This window comes from Aptenodytes patagonicus, chromosome 5, assembly GCF_965638725.1.
Source record: "Aptenodytes patagonicus chromosome 5, bAptPat1.pri.cur, whole genome shotgun sequence".
NCBI lineage: Eukaryota > Metazoa > Chordata > Aves > Sphenisciformes > Spheniscidae > Aptenodytes > Aptenodytes patagonicus.
Genome location: NC_134953.1, coordinates 53,043,214 through 53,061,437, shown reverse-complemented (window position 1 = coordinate 53,061,437; position 18,224 = coordinate 53,043,214). Strand labels below are relative to the sequence as shown.

The window sequence follows — 18,224 nt, the reverse complement described above, 5'->3', positions numbered from 1 at the left end:
AGCCTGCAGGATTTCTACTCTTTTCTGTTAAATAATTCAGAACTTTTAAATTTTGAGGAACTAAAATACAAAGGCAGAAGCCATCTTGTTAGAACACAGACAGCTACAATGCAGAATTATCTATTTCATTTAATTGCCCAGGCTTCATTTACACTCAGTGAAAAAAAGGCAACGCAAGATATATGATTCATTTCAACCTGAAAGACCCATTTCAAAGAGTAGGTCAGAGAAATGACAGCTCAAGCAAGAGTGCACTAAGATGAGAGATCCAGGCTGTGAGTTCTTTTTTCAAAGTGGGGGGAAGAATGAAGAGGGAAAAGAAGAGGGGAAAACAATACTCTCCTAGAAAGTGATCAACAAATCTGCACCCTGTAACTGATGGAATACAGCTATTGATACCTCATGGCTATGGACCCACTGGGAATATTTTAGGAACTCATTCGTTTCCTTAATGGAGGCGAGACAAAGTATTTCTGCAAAAGACCACCACTAAAAAGAAGGGGTTACAAGGATATCCTAGCCTTCAGATTCTTTATTTGTCATTATATTGATAAATTTTCTCTTCCAAGTAATTGTTTTAGAAAGACATGTTTTTCCATCACTGACGAAAAAGACCTAATTTTAGTCAGTTAGTTTAAATTCAAATCCAAAACAGCAATTATTACATTCCTCCTGTATGGGCTGAAATGGACATGCTGCTATTAAACCTGAGAAAGTGACACGTTAAGGACACAGCTAATGGCTTCAGAACAGTCTTCCCTCCTTAACTAGGTAAAATTTCAGCACAGAGGACTTCATCTGGCTCCCCACATACAAGCTATCATGCTTCCCTTTTAGATCCAATGAAAGGGAAATTTGGCAGATGAAATAATACACTGGCCAAAGGACAACCAGCAAAGACAAAGTCTGAGGAAGCAGATAACAGCTCCAAACCTTCCTGTTGAGCAGGAGTCTCCCCCAAGAAAGATCAAATTACAAAGCTCTCCATCCTCTAGGCAAACTGTTCTATTATCTTCATATCACACGATCCTGGCACGGAATTGAAGAACTGCAGAAATCTCCTGCCCTACAGGTGGGCATAATCACCTTGAGAATGACCTACCATTGATGCTCAGTCCTTTCATACCAATGGAGAACAATCTAGCAGGTCTCAAAGCATTCCAGAGAAGTATCTGAACAAAAGTATTTTTAAGCTTCTAATTACCAGAGAACTGCTAAAGAATTGTTTTGATTTTAATCAAATCAAACAGATCATGAATTCAATTAACTTCCAAGACTTGATGGAAAAATTTGTTTACCTTATTGAGCTCTTCTATTCTTCGTATCAAATATGGGTTACTTGAAGAATTTTCAAAGTAGACATAATCTGACAAAAAGAAAAAAAGACTTTGAAAGATGAACTGCTAAAAATAGAATCAAAACCTCACATGTATACCTGTTAAAGACACCATACCAAATTCATTTCTTGGCACAAGCAGTATTTCAAATGTTCCTACTAAATCCAGGGATTTAAGCAAGGAAATACAAAATCCATGCCAGCATAAGGAACATATATTAGTGCAATCTGAAGGCCAGAAACTCACTTTTGGGGGTGGGGGGGAATGGAGTTCTACTGTCAGCCTGGAAAGCAAAGCGTATGATCTTCCTTTGCTCTCTGATTATTTCCACTTTGATCACACTGTTTTCTTTACTTGCTTCCTCTTCTTTCTCATCAAAATCCAGCCACTTCTCACCAGCGCTATGCGATCTTTCCTCTTCCCTTCCAGCTTAGCTTCCGTGTACTGCCCATTTACTCAGAATACAAATAGTTTCATTCTTTCTTTCTCTCTTATCTTTTTCTCTACTTCCTGGTCTTTTACACCTATATTATCCTAGAATACCCTCAAGAAAACTCCATATAGTAAGCCAAACAGGTCAGTAATACTCATATTTCCAAGCAGGATAAACATCTTAAGTTACAGGAGAAAAAAGTTCTTTACCCAAGGTAGCGCCTTCAAAAAAATCAAGAAGTGCCATATAAATAATTTGGTATTACTGAGCTCCAAGCTTAAATACTCCTTTTTACAGGTAAGGAAACCGAAGCTCAAGAGTCTTGAATGGACTTGGCTTTTATCTCCCAATACTCCAGAAGCCAAATCCTAAACCTTAAGTGAGGCAAAAAGAAGGCTGAATTCACCTCCCCACCGCAGGCAGCCACCCACTCTCGGGTGCTGACCTTGCATGTTACAGATTTCTCTTATGCCCAGCTCTAACAACGATTCTTTCCAAGACTATCTACTAAATTTAAGACAATTTCCCTCCAGATTTCCCAGCCCATTTGTGTTTGGAGCAAAACACCCATAGCCCCTGGGCATGACTCAGGTTATCTGCAGTGAACACATTAGCATGATGCTCCGCCACTGAATGGGTGTTTAGTGGTGCTAGCCTTTTGTAAATAGGGACAACTACTGAAGCTCGTAGCCTCAATCTCCCTGAAATAGTTACCTCCTCCCCAGCCCAGAGGAAGGAAGACACCCCTCAGGGCCTCTACTCCTCAAAAGCTGCACCATGAGAGTTAACGATTCCCCTCTTATCTCCAGGGTGGCCAGGGAGACACCAGAGCATTCACCCATCACGTCCTACAGCAGCCCTTCCAAATCCCCGTGTAATGCTACTCAAGGTCCAGACACCGATTTTTTTCCAGACTACTGCTTACAGCTCATGTTATCCACAGGTCTCCCTGGAGTCAACAGACCAAGCTACTTGAGACACAAGAGCACAGCAGCAAGCGCTGGGCAAATGACCCAGCAGGACCTGCAGCCCTCACTAACTGGAAACAGCACAAGCGCCCTCATGTCCCTTCAACAGGGCTGAGCTGCCTTAGGAGAGCGGTCACAAGTCAAGAATGCCAGGGGTTACAATCCCAAGAGTGGAAATTTCCCAAGGTCTTGCCTTTCCAAATAAAAACGTGTCATATGCCGTGAGTTGCAAAGACACCTTGGCAATGAAGTCTCGACATGGTCTTGGTTGAAGTGATGAGTGACGAGGTTGCAATGCCAATACTCAAAACAGTGCACATCTTGGGTTATTCAACCATACATAGCGTAACCGGGGCTAATAAAGCATAGAAATACTACACCCAATTTTTTATATTTCTGTGCATTCTGTGCTCCAGACCTCTTAGACTGATCATCAGCTATCTTCACACAAACACGCATCTCAGTGACTCCAAAACTTTCTTCCTGACTGCAAGAGTCGTTTCCTCTTAAATGTCACTTCCCTGCAGGCTTTAGACTGAAGAATGATCTCATCTAAGGAATTCAGACTGGACATTTGGTTTGTAGAAGAACAAAGTTCCCAGAAATGGTTAAAACACCAAAGTAACCAGATCCTAAATTTCCAGTCCCAAGCACCCGCTCTGTGCGGCACACCAAACGGGAAACAACAGGCTCAACATTACTATGACTAACTCTACCAGAAGTCACAAACCAAACAGATATTTGGCAGCTTCAGCAATAACAACTGCTGACTGAAATAACAATGACAGGCATTAAGCAATTTACACATCAGCAGAGTAAAGAGAAATCTTTTCTCCCACAGCAGAGCCACCCATGCCCTACAAGAGCAATGAAGTGGAGGACGTGGAAGCTTTGAGGTGCCTCCAAGCTCACCAGCCACCTCTCACCTCAAGGCTCCATCACCTGAAGAAAGGACGAGTTCTTTCCCTCCACCCCTCTCCTTACTCCCAAGACAACCAGCTACGCCTCACTTAAGGTACTTTGGCTGAGGCCGACGCAAAAAAAAAAAAAAAAAAAAAAAAAAAAAAAGAAAAAATCTTACATTTGTGAACACTGTGACTGAAAATTAAAAATGAAAACTAAAGGAAATGTCAATCTTTGCCTTGAAAATATAACCTTGACTTTAAATCCATGGGTTTCAAGTGACCATTACAAATCTTCATAGTTCACATAATTTTTCTAACAGCTTTTCTGTATGAACATATGTGCATATATTCTCACAGACAGGTTTTCTACCTCAAGTGAACATTAACTCAGTTTTTCACGTAAGTACAGTTTATTGATTGTAAAATCTGGCATGGATTTAAAGAAAGTTTATCACAGATGAATGGTTTACCAAAGAACAGCTCACGGTGATATCCAACAGTTTTGAGTAATAAAACCCCCAAAACATTGTTTTGCTCAGCAGCAGGAACATCCCCAAACCCACACTCCGTGATCAGTAACTGCAAACGAACCTCACACAAAACAGCCAACTGCATACCGCTGGCAGAAAGGCAGAACCAAAGCTGTCCCGCGGGATGCTTCAAGAGCTGACACATGATACAGTGTAGAGGTGCATCCTTAGACCAGTGCTTGATGACTTCATCACATCACAAATGCACAGCCCAGTACATTTCATCCATGTTTTAGACTAATCCCACAACTATGTTAAGCATCTCACCAGTAGCTATGCAACTAATGGAGACCTATTTCCCATTACTCAAATTACCTGGAAAAGGGTTTCTTCCTCTCTGCAAGTAATGCAGAGCACACTGCAAATCACATAAACCAGAATGTGAGCAGATCAAAGGGGAGTAATTTGCATTTTTCAGAGAGACTTTAGATACTTTAACTAAAATTAAAATGTTATCCTGCACAAAGAAATGCTTGAGTTACTCACTGTTCCACATGTACAATGGAAATGTTAAGTTCAACAAACTGCTCTCCAGACTGATGCTTTAGCAGGTGAGAGCACTCCTCTTAAATTGTTCCATAAGCAACAAAACCAGTGAAGGCTGGTTTCCTATGCACCGGGTTTAAAGGAGGTACAGCACCATGCTCCATTGACCCCTACACTCCAAAACATCTCCTTGCCCCTTGAGCAGCACTTCCCTTTCATCTCCAGCTTCCTCCCATGTTGTGGAAGTGCATCCTTCTCATACTGCCTACCCAACTAATACTACTCCCAGTTTGCTTTCAAGACAGTAGCTACAACTGCACACACACACACACACACATCGGATAACAGAAACCCTCTACAGGCTCCCAACAATCCAGTTGTCAATGGGAGACATCCTGTATGTGCACAACTGCCAGAGTCTCCGTGTCCTGCGCTGAAAGAGGGGATGGGGAAAGAGACAAAATTAACAAACCTCTCAACAACAGGAAGATACGCATCTCAGCTCTAACCAAAGAACAGGAAGGAAAGGGTACACTAAAACAAAAAATGAAGTCTAGGGACAGAAAAGTAGAGCCTGATAGCAAGCAAAACAAGTCAGACTCTTCAAACAAAACAGACTGTCTATCCTTGCTAATTTATTGGCTTTCCTACTTACACAACTGAAGAAAAGGACTAGCCTACCCGCTCTGCACCCCACAAAAGCACAGCACATCTCCTTCCCAACAGCAACCATTGTAAACACACGAAGCTCACCCCTTACCACCCCAACCGCCTGAACAAAGGTTGGAGACTTAATCCCATACCTTCACAACAGCTTGCAGCTTAAACTCACAATCCCTGAATTAATCAGCTATGCATCCACATCACGATCATAATTAACAGCATTACTCGTGCACATTATGGAATTCCCTATGATCAGGCTAAAGCAATGACTGAGGAGTGTGGCAATACCACAAGACAGTAAGGACCACCATGCATATCACCAAGATTTATTTCTTCCTCTTGCCTGTACTGCTATAGAGCAGAAGTACCCACATACGTGAGTCTACCTGAAAAGCCTTTCTATCCTGTAACTTTTTTCTGAAGCTGAGAATATACACAACTTACTAGAAAGCAATGGTATATTACACAGATACTGAACTGTTATAACACAGAGAGACAAGCATACTTGCAACAGTACAGCAGCTAAAACTGGAATGACAGCCTACAGACCACAGATGATGGAAATTTTCCACAAAGGCAGTAAAATAATTGTGCTCAATTAGCAATAAACATAACAGACTTTCTTTTTGCTCTCATACACTTTTAAGACATTATTGCAAAATAGCTTCCCCCTCTGCCCTCTTCATGTCAGCTGTTAAGTCTACATCGGTCCATGGAAAAGAAAATCAGGAGAGGGTACCACAAAAGAAAGAACACACGCTGTCTAGAGGTCATATATTTATAAGATTAGACATGTCTGAGCTACCTAATAACCTTATGGGCTTTTAGGTGATCAAGTTGTAAAATGCCCAAAAGTATTTTTATCCTTCCCAACTTACATTTGCCTTTCAAGCTACAAGCGCTTTGAGGACTGACCTTGCTGAATACTCCCTACCTTACCTCCAGAAAGTCTTACACACTGCGTACTGCATTAGCCTACAGATGTACTCAGGACACAAGGGAGGCTGAAGCCTTCCTCTTCCCACACTCACTACCTCTGTTAGGTACAATGTGCATTTCCAGACATGTGATAAAGTTTACAGTTGCAAATATTTCCCCTGTCCAATCCACAAAGCTGCTGCCCTGAATTAAAGATGAGCATCAAGAGAGTGCATAAACTCACGATGACCTGCTTACTTTATGACTTATCTTACAGGAAATAGATGCCTCCTCATACTCTGGATTTCCACTTCAATTTTGGGCCAGTTTCTTTCGGTAAGCTCATTTTCAAGTTATTCAGCAGCTTGGTCCTGAAACTATCAATCATTTTACATTTTGGATAATACAATCCCTCCTGGTCTACGTTCTCGTGAAAGAGGAGGCTGGAGAGGTTAATGCTGCTTTCAGCCTACAAGTCAAGCAATCTCACCTGGCAGAGCCCAGGTCCCATTGCCTTCTGGCTGTTCAAAAACCAGCATCATTCACAGCAGCTGTCACCTGATGAAACGTTTAGTTACGGAACAGATAAGAGTTTCAACAGAGAAAGCCTTACCAGCACAATATTTTCATTACCAGAAATGCAAAACCGAAACAGTTGTTTCTGTTGCTGAAAGAATTATGAGGTCCGATACACCTAGCAATATACATGAACCAGGTATTTACAATTAATGTCTTTCACAGATTGACAAAGGTATTAAAGATATACTGTCAGCACAAGTTTAATTCATGTTTACTGGACAGCAGTATTCGTGGCTACTGCACACACAGGATACTTGCTGCCTTGTCTTCAGCTTGCTGCACTATGGGCAACACCACCACTACTGCTCAACTCCTTAAAAAAGGAGTGGAAATGGAACAACCACCCAAGCACACAAGCATCTGAAATACCTATAGTCATTTAGTGAGGGACATGGCAAAAGCAAGCACCATCTCCTGCAGAAATCTCCACTCCATACAGTTAACAGCAAACTATCACTAAATTTAGTAAAAATAGGTTGAGGTACCCCAGTTAAATCAAGCTAACTTCGCTCTTCTGAGCAAAGTGACCAAGTCAAAAGGCTCATGAGGATAGAGATCAAAATAAATCACCCTTGACTGAAATCTTTAACCAGAGATACACATCACAAAAGGGACCGTGCTCATGAGAAGAATCCACTGCTCACACCACATGCTCCTGAGACTAGCTGCTTGGTGTCTCAATAAAAGGCTTAGCCACAATGAAACAGGGAAAAATTACTTAAGCGACAAGTTCTCACTGCTAAAGCAGAAAGCCTGGTTTTCACCAACGGATCAAGATTAACACACCACTGCACCACTTCCTTAAACCTAAAGCCTGCAGTAAACTTCCTAGATATAAATTAGCAATGACAGCTCAACTTGGAGCACGCACATCCATCCAGAACAGTGACTACCCTGTCTCTAACATGCAATGAAAACAGTCCCAAGTTGGGTAAAAACAGACAAAGCTTCCTTCAGTAAGGAAGGCTGCCATCCTCAAGAGCTACCGGTCACAGGACCCAGCAGGCGCTGGCAGTCGGTCAAATGTTTTAGGTCACCATCAGGTCTACAGACGTCGCAAACTCCGTTCAACGAGGATGGGATGGCTCCACGAACACGCAAAGTGATCCACAGCCAAATTCTCCTGATGTACTTGCAGCTTCTCAGACTAGAGCCAGAAAACACTCTTAAAGGAACTGTTGCAGCCCTACCCTTCCCTTTACAATTTCCTACTTCAGCCTGGCAGTTAATGGTCTTCACTTGGGAGTTTCTACAGCATGACTCCTCTGCTAGCTCCCATAGCTTTCCAGGTTCAGTAGATGTTGAGAGTTGGCCTACGCAGGGAGTTATGAGCACACTCCCTCCAAAAGAGCAGTTATGTCTAGTTAATTACACACTGGAATTATATGTATAGAAAAATCTTAATTTACAATGCTGTTTTGTAATTATGTAAAATGTTTGTTTCTCCTACGAGACCAGCCCTTACAATGGAAAGTTGCTTTTACCCTCCTGGAGGGCGTGCAGACAGCGTAACAAGGGTGCCTGTACAATTCTGAGCCTATAGGGATGTACTGGAAAGACAACAACCTAGATATTAAAAAACAAATACATCATCACAACACCCATGTGCCAAGCACTTTAGTGGTAAGCAAGCATACAGACTCTCCAGAGTCTATCAGTCCATATAATATACTGTAAAACCTTTAAAAAAAAAAAGGATTTATAGATGTACATATACAAGGATATGCAGTATGTTCAGCTCAACTTCCCCTTTCCACCCCCTTCTCCAAGATAAACAACATGACTTGAAAGAACCCTGGAGCTGTAAAGTGAAGAGTCCGGATACGTGCAAGGAAAGGACAACTCAGTTTCATTTAATAAACTAAAGCCTCTATAATGACAATCAAATTCCAAGCATGCATCTACACACATATGCATGCAGAAGCACCACTCAAGAGTGCTTTGTACTAAAGGAAGTTCAGCCTCACGTATTCAAAACATATGGCAGAAGTCCATGTTCTCAGTTTCACACCAGCTTCTGCTCTTATCTTCAATAATAAAACATAAAACAAGACACCATTCTGGCCCCCAGCAGTGAGAAGGAAAAAGAAGCGGCAAATCCATAAATATACAAGTGAGAAACCCATGTACTTTTTGCCAAGTCCCCATGAAACACACACCTGTATGAAAACGGGTAGAAGCTGATAATCAGTGCAAATATCAATACCTTATTTTATCATACTTCAATATCATACTTTAACTCAGAGTCGGCATGCTTGTAAGAAACAGGTAGTTGATTTTCTCGAGCTTGTTAATTCATCTCTTTTTCTAATGGTTAAACTCTTTATTTCTAAAGGTGGGTTGCCCCGGAGAATGCGATCAAAGCCATGAACGTAAAGAAGCAGGAATAGGCTTTTATCTCCTCACCTTAAAAACTCCCAAACTGTAAAACGCTCAAGAAACAAGGATCATCTACACATTCATATGGTAAACAAAATGTTCACATTACATTTTCTTCCAAATGCACAGAACTTGTATCTAGAAAGGGACAACCAAAATAACTTGGCTGTTTTGAGATGAAACCTATGTATCAGTTTTTCTGACTTGCCTCCAAAAATCCAGGTTCAATATTCCCCAAACCGTAACCCTGAAGCAGAAGCAATTCCTGGCAAGGTCCACGTAAAAGGACTACAGATTATGTATAGAGATAATATACATACCTATAAAAAAGCTGATACAAACTTTTATCAGTGCAAGCTCTTCTCATGTAGTAAGAGATACTACAAAAAAACCCCAAATAAACCCAAAACCAAACCTCTGAAGGACCTGTAATGGTTACAAACAAAACCTCAAGTATCTACCACATGGAACCCTACTCAAGCTAAGAAATATTCTCTATCTTTTTGGAGCAAAAAAACATCTAAGTTAATGACATGCAACTTGCTTGGACAAACTGACAATTGCTTGATCCTGTTTAAACTCTGAAACATTAAGGGATTTGGAACTTCCCAAAGGTCTTCTGTTCTTTGTTTTCTATCATGTCAAAGGTGGGAAGAAAAATTCCTGTCCAGCTATCTCATATCATTTTTTTGCCTGATTCTTAGTGAAACAAGGTTTATGCAACTCCATTACCCATGCATTAGTTCTTCCCTATTAACTCCTGAACCCTTTGTTTGATTTAAAACATTTCACAGAGGGACAGAAGTCTCAAAGATAATTAAATTCTGATCACTATTCCCCATCTTAAAAACATAGATACTAAAACTACAAGAGAAAATGAGAAAGGTAAGACAGACAATTAGAGATATGAAATGATTCCCATTTCAGAAACAATTAATAGACTAGGTTTTAAAGCAAATCACTGGAGATTCCGCAGTGTTTGGGGGAATTATCAAAAATGCTTGCTCTCTTATGCACCTCCCAACATCTCTATTGTCAGTGCTGTTCAAGGCAGGTCCTGGGCTTGATTAACTTCTGATCTGATTCATTATGACCAAGTGTGTTCCCAAACATTTACCCTCTCTGCCGGGGAAGAAGGCAGGTATTCTGCCTAGCAGCAACAATCTACAGACTCAAGATCTCAGCTCTGGACGAGGCACAGAGCTCATACATACAGTACCTTTCCCAGTAAAAGTGCAAAATTACAAAGGAGTGGGAGCAGAAGAAGGGGAAGAACCACCTCACAGAAGAAAGAACACAAATTTTAGATAAAGTCAACGTCCTTATTTCTGTTCCTCACAGCACTGTTGGCTGCTTTCAGTTGCAGAAGATCTGTGGAAAAAACAAAGGACAGCAATCTGCTGGTACTTGTGAAAAAGAGGTTATGGGTGTCAGCTGTACTTCATGGGTCACTCTTCTTAGATAATAACTATGCCACCCTGAAGTAACTGCTACTAGGGATGCCACCTTAAAGGTAAGGTAGGGAGACTGTGTACAAACAAGACTTGAAAAGAGAATTTGTGAGAATCCTGGAAATAAAATTAAGCTTCCAAAGTACTACCCTGAGGATAAAGAAGCAATTCTGCTGCCAGAAATCAATTATATGGCAGTACAAGGAAACCCATTTCAATTAATCCACTCCCAATATCCCAGCCATAACTGAGGCACATTTGCATGTGGCACTGACCCTTTAGGTTCACTAAGTCAACTCCCTCCAGCTTCCTGCAAGACAAGCATACACTAAATATTCCTGGAGAACCACTTTTTTATTCTCTGCTTTACATGAGATACCTAAGCATGATTCAAAGTCCTCCTGACGCAAAGCCTGTTCTGTATTACCTCTTCTGTCACTTCAGTTCCCAAGGATGTAGCTATACAAACATTTTCTGCAGTAGCAAAACTGTGAGCCTACCTAATTTCAGCTGCGCCAGTACAACTCTTTGTGGGGCAATACCATGAACCAGCTCATGGAAATAGTCCAGGCTTAAAAAAACGAAAAACCTTTCCCCAAAGGTGGGTTGTAAGGGAAGACCAGGATGGTCTAATTTACAGAAGAGCCAGAGAAACACTTGAGCAGATGGAGAAATTAGCACGAAGAGAACTCCTTAAGTCGTGGGGGAGTATTCTGGAGGGGGCAGGGGGGACATGGGAGAGGAGTATCCTCAAACTGCATCCTAACAGTCATCTCTAGCAGCCAAGGGAACAGCCTGTTCCATTGCAATTCTCATTGCTAGAGACAGATAAGAAAAACATTACTTTCCAAAAGATATTTAGGCAGCACAGAAGATGACAAGAAACCAGCTTCATGTTCCCTCCAAGTATCTCAAGAGTTGCAAAACAAGAACCTCTGAAGTACTCGGACACCAAGTTTGGTATCACCCTCAAGAAACAAACAAAACAGCAAGAAAAAAAGTTGTGTTTTTTTGTTTGGGTTTATTTGTTTAAGAGCAATGTTCGATTTCAGTTAGTCAATGTGAATTAACTGCTTACGCCATGATATGACAGTATATTAAGTCCAGGAGTAAGGGTTTCAGTGCCAGATCAAAATCATCATGGCTTCACAGTGTAAAACATGGATGACGTATAAACTCCTGCCACAGTTTTGCAGATGTTTCTTCAAACAAGAGTGCCAGTGAAGCTGATTCATCCCCCGCCCTCTCATACCACCCCCTCAAGTTGTGACAGCTTCTCCTTGGATGGGAAGAGGCAGGCAGGCATGTGGTAAACCTGATTAGGAACTCACCCGGGTCAAAAAATTGTCTCCCAACCAAACCGATTCCCTGACCTGCTTTGCTGCACAGGCATGCCAAGCTGTGTAAGCCCAGCCAAGGAAGCAACATGAGGACAGTAACAAGCGTCTGTGAGCAGGCGCTGCTTCAGTCAACACTGTTACCAAAAGAAACATCCACAGAAACCATCTCACTTGGCTGATTCAAATTTGCTCAGATGTTGACAACTTAACTCTGTAAGGACAAGCTCTGTGCTAAATCAGGAATCATCTGCTCACACCACGCTAACTTTATGCTTGGTCAAGTATCGTCTGTCCTCCTACATCTTGCATAAAAGCATAAAGTCCCTGAATTAACCAGAGCACATCATGTGCAATTTAACAGAAACATTACCATGGGCCACATCTGACACAGTTCACGATTGGTGATCTGGCAATGCACAGAACCAGAGCTGTGAAATCCCAGGCGCCACGAAGACTAAACAGCTTGCAAGTAACACACGTGTAACAGACTGGAGAAGCCTAAATTTTTTCTTTCGCTTGCAAACTCACTTTAGAGCTGCCAACTAACTTCTTTACTTTACTTCATTGATCAATGTCAAGTAAAAATTATCTCAGTAACACTCCTCCTTCCTAAAGAGGACCCAGCCAAAGAGCTGAAAAAGGAGATGGTGTACATGGTTTCTTCTGGGCTGGGCTACACAGCCTGAAAGCTTCACCGGTACTTCACAGGTCCTTCCCCTGGAAGAGATTCATTTGCCTCCTCACTTATTTCAGCAAGCAGAAACTGAGGTTTAGTTAGGAGTGATATACCAAAAACAAACAGATGTTTAATTCTGCACAAGACCATGAAGAAAACCTCACTCTTCAAAACTTAAGCCTTCCCTTACAGCTTAAGGGGATAACAAATTGAGGATGTGTTCTTGTGTTTTACAGTCTTCCTTTCCTTCCCCCTCTCCCCCCATATAGGACTGCTTCAGTGTTTGTCAGCCTTTAATTGGGAAATGTCTCACAAGACACACTACTCATGCTCACATCCAACAGGCAATGGAGATGTACATAAAGGACAAGTCCCCACACTAGCAGTAAACTGATCACCCAAGATACAGATCAGGAGCTTTGCTTGAGGACTCCTCTGTTCAGTCAGGCCTAGGTCTCATCCAACCATCAGAGCTTAGAAGTAAACACAAACATTTTTCATGGAGGTCAAGCTGAAATTTCAAGGTTTTTTTGTGAAGCAAACAAGTAAATCAGAAGTATGCAGGCTATTGTCTTCACGGGCTGAATTCTTCGCTGAGATAAGAATGGCTTCCATGTGTCTTGAGGCATCAAATAGTGTTTAATCCACTAAGAAACTTCAAAAAAAGACTGGTGTGCAAGAAGCGCAGAAGCAGCATGGGGGAGAAGACAAGGCATTTCCTGAAGCTTCCAAAAAGAACACCTTCTTCCTTAAATTCACCGTAGGCTTTACTGTATATTTAAAGAAAATTTGTGAAATATATGAACATAAAAAGGTTGCCAGATATATTTAAAGCTTAAATTTTGTTATGTTTGAATATCCAACATCAACTCTGAGGACCTTGCAATGTATTAACCTCCAGAAACAGCTGTACCCCATATCCTACTGGACATGAGAAACTTGCCATCTGCAATGGAGAATAAAATAAATTATTCATCTAAGCACCAGGGTTCAACCCCCTTTGAAGTGTGGCATAACAAAATTCCTTTTAAAAGAAGGTTGTATCTTTTTTAATGTGAAAAATTCCTCAATGTCTTTCTCTACTGAAATGCTTTCTTATGCATTAACTAATTACAGCAGAAACTCATTAGTTCTTGTTAACAACAGACAGTCCAACAGACCAAATTTGCTTTTACAAGTAAAGAGGAGAGGAGGAATCACACCAGACTTTAAAAAACACTTTGAAGCAGGGCCTCTTTGTATGTTAGATCTACGGCAGTGAGCTCCAAGATACTAAACACCTAGAACCATAATATCTTACAAGAGCACCCTTCCCAACAGTTCCAGTTATCTAAACCTCATAGGAAACTCAGGCAAAGCAGCTGAAGGGCTTGGTCGGTTACCTGTTTGGGGATTTAAAAAAATAATGCTCTTACAAAGCAATAAGATACAGTGTAAAAACTCCTTACTTGGTGCAGAAGTAACACTGACTTAACAGATTACTTGTTACCAGAAGATGTGCAGGACTACAAGGAGGTGACCTCCAACAGTTCATACCCATGCTTTCAAGCAACCCCAAACTGCTCAGGAGTAGTTTATAAGTCAAAGTAAAAACAGTAACAGCAACCACCTTATTCTCTTCTCATCCTATTGGGAAGAGATTAAGTACTCTTAAAGTTAGGATGTTTAAACATCAAAAATTGCTTGAAAAACAACTAGATGCAAATGAAAGGAAAATCTCTCACATTCACCCAAAATCTCACTAGTTAAACAAAAGGAGATGCTTAAAGAGTTTAAAAGTCCCTTTTCCACAATTTCTTAAGTGGCTTTTATTCACCATCACTGAAAGGCAAAACACACAAACAAGACTGATGGGCTCCGACAGCCGCCAAGGAGTAAAACAGCATGCGTGCACTGTCAAGGTGTGGCTCGGCTGCCCACCAAACCACTGCCAGCCCCCATCACAGACAGGTGGCGTCCCCCCACCCCAGCCCTCCCGGCAGGCCCCAGCCTCCCACGCACCAGCCCAGGAACTGCTTAAACTCAGTAACCCAGCTGAAAACTGTCTCCATCACTATGCTGACTTTCTAATGGGCCAGTGACACCAATCTGGCCAAAGAGGCAGCCAAGAAAAACGAGAAGAGGCAGTTCTCCCCCACCCCACCCTGCTGGGGGCAAGGAGGGGGGAAGCCAGATTCCCCCCCCTTTGGCAGAAGCAAGCTTAGTGCTTTCGCTCCATTTTGCCAGCTGCAAACGGCTTTACAGCTATTACAAATCCATGGAGAGTATATCAACACAATTGTTATAGGTTTAGCCCCTAAACACACCTAAGCTGGCTGACAACACGCTCCCCACCATGCAACATTTCCCAATTAAAGGCTGACAAACACTGAAGCAGCCCTACATGGGGGAGAGGGGGAAGGAAAGGAAGACTGTAAAACACAAGAAGATAAACTTGTGTAACTAGAAACAATGAAAGGAAAAGATGAAGAAACCCACTGCCTGGCTGTTGCCGAAAGGTGATAAGCTAGAAGCCATCCTATATTTATTAGGACCAATGACCACCAATTAGTAAGTTGCAAGAATAAACTCCCATTTTTATTATCTTTACTGGTTATTTAATACCTCTCTTCACTAAACCCAATCTCAGCTCAGGTTACCTTCAAATACACCACTTCAGCAGAAAGTTAATAAAGAAAAAAAAAAAACCAAACTCACACCACAAAAAAAAAAATCAACAAACACAACCAAAACAAAAATATCCCACAGTAACCCCTCCTGCAACCCAAAATACATACACACTGATAAAAAAGCAGGGGGACAGGAGGTTTACACATGCCCCTGCAGTTAAATTATCTGAATTATATGCTCCAAATCTGGACTCAACAACATGCTTCTATGCAAGCTTCCTTAATAGCTCTGTACCTCAGTTCTTTACCAGTAAAAGCAGACAATTATTATTGACATCATTGTGATGTCAAGATGACCAATGCACCCATCTGCTCACAGCTCTCTGGCAGCAGTATGGATGTCAAGAGTCATACACTGGCAGGAGAATCTGGATGCCAAACCAGGGTATGTAACAGGATGGGGGGCAGGTCAAACCGCGGTCCCCAGCCACGCATTAATAACACCCTATAATAACAGAGAGATGATGTCATGCTGCCATTCTTAAAAACTTTGGGGATGGCTACGCTGAAATGAGAAGTATGACTGCAGCACGGACAGGCACACCAATACCAGGTCTAATCTAGCGAGCGAGAATAACACCACCAAGGAAGTTGTGGAGCTTCAGTCTCCAGCACACTGGAGTAAAGCTGCTGGGAATCTTAGGTGCCCATGCCAGGCGCTGGGGGGGGGTCATAATTTCACTTACTTTAATCATGTTAGATACGGCTAGCACGCATGTGCTTGACCGACCTGTGGTCATATCTTCCAATGCCATTTAAACACACCTAAATGTACCACATACTTAAAAGCGGCGATAATTTTGTAGCCTAGTACGCTCCCAAACAAGAGGGTAACTCTTAATAGTCAAGAACATATAAAAAAGCTTTTCATCTAAAAGCATAAACTGACATTTGTCTCAGCAAAAGTGTTGGCTTCAGTAGTTCTTCCTCCATCCTTCCTCTCCTTTCTTTCCCCATCCCCTTGTTCCCAGCACTCCTACTGAGCCCATTCAGCTGTTCACACAGTCCCACAGTGAACCAGATCGGGTAGCTGATGCAGATTAAAAATAATCCAGGAAAAAACAAAGAGAGAGGAGGAGGGAAGGTGGAAAAATTTAAGTTCCTCAAATCAGTGCAAGATGGAAATGCAAAAATCATTGTTTCACTACATCAAGGGAATGCCACAGGGGCATAAACCTGCAGTGGGGCTCAATCAATTACCACCACTAAAGAAATACTTGTCATACTACAGTTAAACTCTCCCAGAGAAGGTGGAGACAGAATAGCTGTCGGAAAGTCTCTTGATACCGAGATGACCTGTTCTCTTCCAGGCAGCTGACACAGCACTCTCCTGAAAGCAGAGCCTGGCACTAGCTAGAACAATGAACGTCTCTCTCCCACATGCATTTTTTCATCAGAGGCCCCAAATTCCAGCTCAGAGGTCCCAAGCTTCTCAGATCTGGTGTTTATCCAACATTCCCATACGGCCTGTGATCGTGCAGACTGCCAGTCCATGAAGCGGCACGCCAGCCCACCACAACTCCTTCCAAGCAAAAGCAGCATCATGCTGCCATTTATTTCACGGCTGTACGGCAGCTGTTAAGAAAATCTTCACCTCTGCTACACTGGAGGCAGGCAATTCCAGGATTTCCTTCTGGATGAGTAAGATCCCATACTTCATTTTGGAATTTGATACCCTGGCATCTTCCCCACACATTTAAAAAGTTTCACATCCCCATGAACCATGCTAGCTTATGAGAGTCCCATTTGCATTGGCAACCGACCCCCACCTCCATCAGAAATGCACCAGTAGGAACTTGGCAGGAACCAGGAGAACCAGTTGCTTTCTCTAAGCAACTCAACGCCACCAGTCAACTGACCCACAGTCTTACAACCATTCAAGTGGCAGCTCCTAACCCCCCAGCATGCTCACTCTGCTACACAACACCCAGAAGAAGACTTGCATGTGACCTTCGGCCCCCACAGTGCAGGCTCCTCAGCTAAAAGAGAGCATGACACTTCATGTCCTCTGGAAGAGCTGTCAACTATGTGTTTAAAAATCAGTCTTTATCAGAGAAGTGCAATCCACCTATTGGTTTCTGAAAACAAAAATTCATGGCGTTTCATGATTAGGCCAAAAGTGATCACCATCCTTTCCGAGTCAACGTATACTTCTAGGAGCACTATTGATCTATAGCAAACAAGCTGCTTTTCGTAGCTGTTAGGTCTGGAGTTCATACAACACGATTCAGTAGCCACAAGAATAATAACATATTATCTGCTGAATGTTTGTCTTCCAGTGGGAAGTATATGAAATGACTGTGCACAAATCCCATTCAGGATTTAATCCTGCCCTGGAGTTCACACTCAACTTCAGTGCACAAAACCATTAATGGGAGATACCAGCACCAGAGGTCAGAAACAATTCAGTAATACAAACTTCGCCGGATCAGGCTGAACAGAGTGCTCATACAGAAATGGCTGCATCCATCCATACGTTGGTCCCAGTAATATGTCAAATCAAGACTTCATCTATATGTACAATAACGGAGCACTGTAACCTTGGCTATCAGCCAGCTGCCTTGCCCTCCACCCGGAATGGTTACAGAACAAATCCTGGACACCATTTCCAAGTACAGGAAGGACAAGAAGGTGACTGAGACCAGCCAAAATGGATATACCAAAGGCAAATCACGCCTGACTAACCCAACTCCCCTCTGGGATGAAAAGACTAGCTCTGCAGCTGAGGGGAGAGCAGGGGGTGTTGGGACACCTTGACTTTGTGTCAAAGGCCATGCTAAGTCTCCCACAGCATCCTTCGAACCAAAGTGCTGAGATGTGGCCTGGATAACCAGACAATAAAGGTGGGAGGAAAACTGTGGAATGCCAGGCTCAAAGGATAGTGATCAGC

At 42.2% G+C, this 18,224-nt stretch overlaps 1 protein-coding gene across 3 annotated transcripts in view; it reads right to left on the bottom strand.

The window, feature by feature from the left end:
• The window catches only part of MTA1 (metastasis associated 1), an 89,146-nt gene that overhangs the window by 68,133 nt on the left and 2,789 nt on the right, over window positions 1-18,224 (bottom strand). For all 3 annotated transcript variants that reach the window (XM_076339828.1, XM_076339829.1, XM_076339830.1), the window contains exon 2: window positions 1,299-1,366. In XM_076339828.1, the coding sequence (XP_076195943.1) occupies window positions 1,299-1,366 (68 nt within the window). The remainder of the gene's footprint in view (window positions 1-1,298; window positions 1,367-18,224) is intronic.